Source organism: Trichechus manatus, unplaced genomic scaffold (assembly GCF_000243295.1).
Source record: "Trichechus manatus latirostris isolate Lorelei unplaced genomic scaffold, TriManLat1.0 scaffold00184, whole genome shotgun sequence".
Taxonomy (NCBI): Eukaryota; Metazoa; Chordata; class Mammalia; order Sirenia; family Trichechidae; genus Trichechus; species Trichechus manatus.
The window spans coordinates 1,841,540-1,847,574 of NW_004444120.1; the positions used below are offsets into that span (position 1 = coordinate 1,841,540).

General features: G+C 45.5%; 1 protein-coding gene across 1 annotated transcript in view; it reads left to right on the plus strand.

The window, feature by feature from the left end:
- Positions 1–3,019: 3,019 nt before the first annotated feature.
- Positions 3,020–6,035, plus strand: part of FAM234B (family with sequence similarity 234 member B) — a 49,949-nt gene continuing 46,933 nt past the window's right edge. The window contains exon 1 of the mRNA XM_004387329.2: positions 3,020–3,073. Within this exon, the coding sequence (XP_004387386.1) occupies positions 3,037–3,073 (37 nt within the window). The 5' untranslated portion in view covers positions 3,020–3,036. The remainder of the gene's footprint in view (positions 3,074–6,035) is intronic.

Below are 6,035 nucleotides of genomic sequence, written 5' to 3' on the forward strand. Positions count from 1 at the left end.
AGAATACTCCCACTCCAGATCAATGAAAGAAGAATAGAAGGTGCACTTGTGGCTTCATTTGTGACTTTCAGAAAAATAATGTTGCAATGTCACTATAATCACAAAATCTTAGTGAAGGATTCTTTGGAGCAGAGTAGACTAGACCCTTCTAATGGTGTGATCAGCAGGCATTTATTGCTTACAGAATAAACAGAACAGGGCTGAGTAGAACAGCACACATCGTTATTAGCCTAGGATCCCTGAAGTTAAGCTCCAGTCCACAGGGTTAGGTCACATCCAGGAAGGCCCCAGTTCACATCTTAGAAGAATGCCTAATTTCCTCTCTCCTGGGATTAAATACTAATCAGACAGCCATGTCTTCGTGGCAGATAGCATGTACAGAGAGTAGGTAGGGAAAGGGGTGATAAAAGGGGGTAATAAAAGGTAGAAGGTAGTAATAAAAGTGGAAAGCCCCCTGCAAGCAATGACATCATTTATTGCCCCTGTTTAGAGTGGGCTAGGTTTACTGGCACCAGCCCTTCCTCCTTTACCCCACTAAAATAGCTTAACAGAGTTCTGGGTTCTTCTGAGGGCAATCATCTCCCCCTAAAGCACATACTTTATGTCCATTAGTGCCTATTATGTCCATTAGCAGCTAGGGAGACGGTAACGGGGCAATCAGAACACAGCACACCTGTGCATCCAGCAAATGCCTTCTCCTCAAAGCAGGCGCAGCACTCAGGCAGATTAAGGCTGTCTTCAGGCTTCACATCCCCAGCTGCCCTTGTTTTACTTCTCAGGGAGGCAAGCGCAGTTCAGAAGTCAGGGAACCCCTGGGCATTTACACATTGCGCGGTGACCTCAGTGAGAGCCTATGGGGGGTTTGGGCAGTGAAGGCACCCACATCCTGCCAGGTAACTAGAGAAGTTCTCACAGGTTTTCTGTATAGAAAAGGCAAGGATCGTGATTCATTTGGCTTCCACTTTGAATTTTTTCTTTAAGGAAAGAAAAGTTCATTAAAATTTAGAAACACTATTCTAAGCGGTAATTCCTGTTAGAGTGGAAAAAATGTGGAGGGATGGGAGAGAGACTTTGTGGGGGGCAAGGAAGACAGGTAGAGGAACGCTCCATGACAGGGAGACAGGGATTCTCTCTGCATCTGCTTTCCCCAGGAAATCATTTGAAAAAAGCTGGGGTGATTATGGGGAGGGTGGAAATGCCATCAGGTTAGGTATAGAAATCTGAGGGGCTGGAGATGCTACATCTATTGGATGTGTATATACTCATACACGTTTATGTATATATATCTAAGTGTGTGTACACACACAGATGCTTTGGGTTTGAAGCAAAGTTTTTAATAAGACTTTAAAATATACAGTTTTATTTTACTTAGCTCACATAAGGAGGGATTCTCCTGCAATATACCCTTTCACTAAGGACACCCTGTCCGCGGACAGATTTTCTCCTTTCCTCCTATCCTGTGTAACCTGGTGTTTCAGTCCACCTGCATCCTCACCTACAAAACTCGTTTCTGTTTTCTGCATCTGAAGTTGACATTGCCTATATCCTACTCACACTTCTCTGTCTTCATATCTCGAGTACAGTCCAATTAGCTAATCTGTTATCAGATAAGCTACTGCTGGTTTATTGCGACACGCAGTGTTGCTCCTTTTAGATGACCTACATAGATGTAAACTATGGTTTTAAATCAGCGCCGTGGTGGTCCAGTGGTACAATTCTTCCCTTCCATGTGGGAGGCCCCAGTTCAATTCCCAGTCAATGCACCTTGTTCATGGGGTCCCCAAGAGTTGGAGGCCAACTCAACAGCAGCTAGCAATAACAGCAACGTGCCAGCCACTATTCTAAGGACTTTGCGTATACATTTGTTTAATCGCAGATGACTCTATGGAATAGTAACTATTATTATCCCCATTTTGCACATGAGGAAATTGAGGTAGAGAGAGATGGAGTTACTAGCCCAAGGCCTCACAGTTGGAAGTGTTGGAGCTGTGATTTGAACTCAAGCAGTCTGGCTGCAGAGTCCGTGCTCTGTCACAGTCTGTGACTTTTTTTTATAGGGGAGGTGGTGAGGATGGCTGTTAAGAATCTCTCAGATAACACCCACAGGACAGTTCTATCTACAGTTTCTCATGGGAATGAAGCTGCCTCCAGGTGAGAGTTATTGTAGAGCTTTAGTTCTGGCACTAAGAGGTCCCATCATCTTTTTAGATCTCCGTTTTCTCTTCAATAAAACAAGGAGGGTGGGACTAGATAGCCTCAAGATACATTCCTGTTCTAAGGTAATATAACATCTTCAGCATTCCTGCCCACCAAAATGCCATTCTCTTGGTGCATGTGGGGACCAAGCAGGTCAGAATCGGTTTCCCAGACACATCAGGCTAGAAGCTGTGCAGGCTGGGAGGCTGAGCAAACACCTGGAAAAAAACATTAGCAAGAAATGAGGGTTAGGGCTACTGGGAACTTCAACCTTTACCTAAAAAACATAAAAGAATCGCACTTATTAGGTGCCTACTGTGTGCGCTGTGTCCAAAATAGATTATATAATTCTCACAGCAAGCTTATGAAGTAGGTAGTATCTTCTCCATTTTAAAAATGAAGCTGAAGCGTAGACATTCCAAGTGATCTACCCAAGATGGCCCAGCTAGTAAGTGATGCAGCCAGGATTCAAATCCAGTTTGTCTGACTCCAAAGCCCACGCGCATTTCACAACCTGTGCCTCCTTTATTATCTGTTGATTCATTCGTTTCTCACTGAGAACCTAGGGGGTAGTTACTACTTCCCCCATTTTACTGAGGAGGAAAGTGAGAGTCTGAGTGGTCAGGTAACTGTCACCGTAAGGAACCCGTTCAGAGTCGGCGGGAGATGAGCCTGCAGGCGTGTGTACGTGGGCGCGGACCCCGCAGCCCCATGCTTCCTCTGGGCTCTGCTCAGCGGAGCGGGTCCCACCTTTTCAGATCCCCAGCCCGCGCGCAGCCCGCTCGGAACTACACTTCCCGGCAAGACGCGGGCGCGCGCACGCGCACCGGGGCCTCCGCCATGGCGACCGTCCTGTCCAGGGCGCTCAAGCTCCCGGGTAAGGAGTCGCAGCGCCGCGACCACCCCGCCCCCGTCGGCCTGGGGAGACTTGGAGGAGATGCTTTGGGGGCGTAGCTGGTCGGGGCCTGGACGCAACCCGGGAGGAGCTGCAGGAGCCCGGAGGCGAGGCGGGCGCAGCCTTCGCGGGCTGGGGTCCTTGCTCCTCCAGGGGGCAGGAGGGGCGTCCGGCCGGCCGGGGGCCGCGAGCGCCGGGCGAGCCTGGGAGACCGAAGGAGAGGGGCCACCGGAGACGGGCGTGGCAGGTGGCCGGGAGCGGGCGGGCGCCGTGGCTGCGCGAATGTCGGAGCGCGTGTCGCCGCCATCCAAGGGGAGGGGTGCGGAGGGGAGCATCCTTCCTCGAGTGCAGCGGACGAGGTACTGGGGGTCTCCAGCTCCTTCTGTTGTGATCTGGGCCTGGGCGGGGGAGGGGAGAGGGGGCGGCAGGGCGGCGAGGGACCCTCTGTGGAGCAACCGGTCCCTTAATGACAACGGTGACGCAGCCGGGCGGGTGCGACAGGTATTTCCCTTGCCATTTTACAGAAGAGTAAAATGAGAGTCATTTGGCTAACTGACTTGTCCAACCCAGTGTCACTTAAGCAGGATTGACAAAGACTAGACTTGAACGCTGTGGGTCTTTTGACTCTTGATTCCATTTGGTCAGCGTCCGGCTGTCGAAGCAGATTAGCACCAGCAATCTGCAGATAATTTATGGAATTTTCTTTACGGAGGCAGTAGTGGTGATGAGGACTTCCAGAACTAATTCAGTACTTCGGGCAGCAGCTCTGAGTTTTTTTTCTCTCTAAACCTCCAGAATGGGACTGTGCTATTAGAAACTTGCAATTTTAATAAAAGTATGATACTGATTCTGCCCAAATAAATGTTAAATACTAAGGCTTTAAAAAACTTTGATGGTTCTATCTAAATCAATTTTAAACATTAATCTATGAACATTTGTTTGCTGATATTTTAAGATGTTAGTGGGAAAAGCAGTTGTTCTCAGTGGCATCATTAGAAAGGGTTAGTTGCATGTCTGCCGGATACCCAACGTCAGGCTATAGGGAGATTCCAGGGCCCTTGTTCTCAAGTGGAAGGTTCCTGCTTAGTGCAAAAGGGTTGCACGCTTGCCTGCTAATCAAAAGGTTGGCAGTTTGAACTCACTTCAGAAGAAAGGCTGGCTATCTGCTTCTGTAAAGATTACAGCCGAGGAAGCCCTGTGAAGCTCAGTTCTACTCTGTAACACATGGGGTCGCCATGAGTCGGAATTGACTCCACAGCAACTGGTTTGATTTTGGTTTGGTTCTCAAGGAGTTTCCAGTATAATACTTTGAAACAAGACTTGGATGCCACTGGGTTGGATATGAAATATGAAATTGCATTTCTGTCCTCAGACTTGCTAACCTCAGATAGATTTTTTTTTTTCTGGTGTGGGCTCATTAGACTATTGGAAGGAACATTGATAATATCTATCCTAGAATGTGTACATAAACATTGGAATTAAATGAAGGACATGTCCCTTTACCTGCAGGATTAATTAACTTTGAAGAAAATAGCCTCGTGTATTCTTAGTGTAAGATGATATACCCACAAGGGAGTAATGAGATTGCAGACATATTTAGCTTTCTTTCTGTTTTTCTTTTAGATTCCTTGTTTTATTTCAGCATGGGTAATTGTTATTCTTTGAGGATGAGACTGCAAGAAAATCTTGCTTTAGAAACTCTTGAGCTCTTGTGCATTCTCATATCCTAGAACTGTGGCGCTTATTACTCCCTGGAGTATTTAATTACAGTAACCTGGTCAGCTGACAGGGAATAAAGCATTCCCATGTCCAGTCTTTGGCCTGTGTTTGGAAGGCAGCTTGTCCCTTAACAGTCAGGTATGTCTTGATACTTTTTTAGGCCCATATACGATAGCCGTATGTTCTTGTATGTGTTGCTGGACTTTTTTTCCCTCTTGTACTTTTCCTTGCCTCTCTCTTGCCCTTTCTCCCATCCAAAACACACTTTTTCTTATCATTCTTTTTGGACACCCGTTAGTTGGGGCTGTGAGGTTGCCTGTCCTGGTTGGGCTACTGTGTCTTGTTAGTTTAGTTCACATCCTCACTATTTTTATGTATAACACAGGCAGAAAAGAACGGTGGCTGGCTAAGAGGTGGACGCAGGCTTGGCTTCAAATCCAGTCTTCACCTGATTAGTTACTTAATCTCTTTAAGCTTTAATTTCCTCATCCTTAATATTATTATGGAACATTTACTACATGCCATGCATACTGCTACGTATTTACCTTACAGGGTTATTCGGAATACTAAAAGAGATGGATGTATTTTAGAGGTGTATTAACCTCTGACATGTGTTAACTAGGAGTTCTCTAATCAAAACTTCCGTAAGTGTTAGCTATTATTGTTATCATCACTCGCACCATGAGCATTTCCGAATGGGATACGGAAGGAAGGCCTGATGTAATAGTAAACTAATGACAGATCTCAGCAAGCTCGCTGTGAAAGAGCAGTTGGTGGGAATGTATTTCAGTCTCGTATCCTTTCACTAAACTCAGGATGGAAAGATGTTGGCTCACATGCATAGAACGAAGTTAATTAGTAACAGAAGGACAGTATGACACTCATAAAGCCTGTGGGACAGCTTATCTCATAGTATGTTTTTTCTAAGGCCATTTTAAAGTTTGAAGTTCAAACATTGAAGATAATATCAAAGCATAATATTATTGTAATTTTGTTATGTGTAACTAATCCCTGATATAAATTATTTACCTTTAGTTGGGTTAGAGTGCATAGTATAATAGCTGTAAACTAACCCATGGTGTAAATTATTTACCTTTAGTTGTATTAGAGTGGATAGTATAATAGGTGTAAACTAACCCATGGTGTAAATTATTTACCTTTAGTTGTATTAGAGTGCGTAGTATAATAGGTGTCAACTAACCCATGGTGTAAATTATTTACCTTT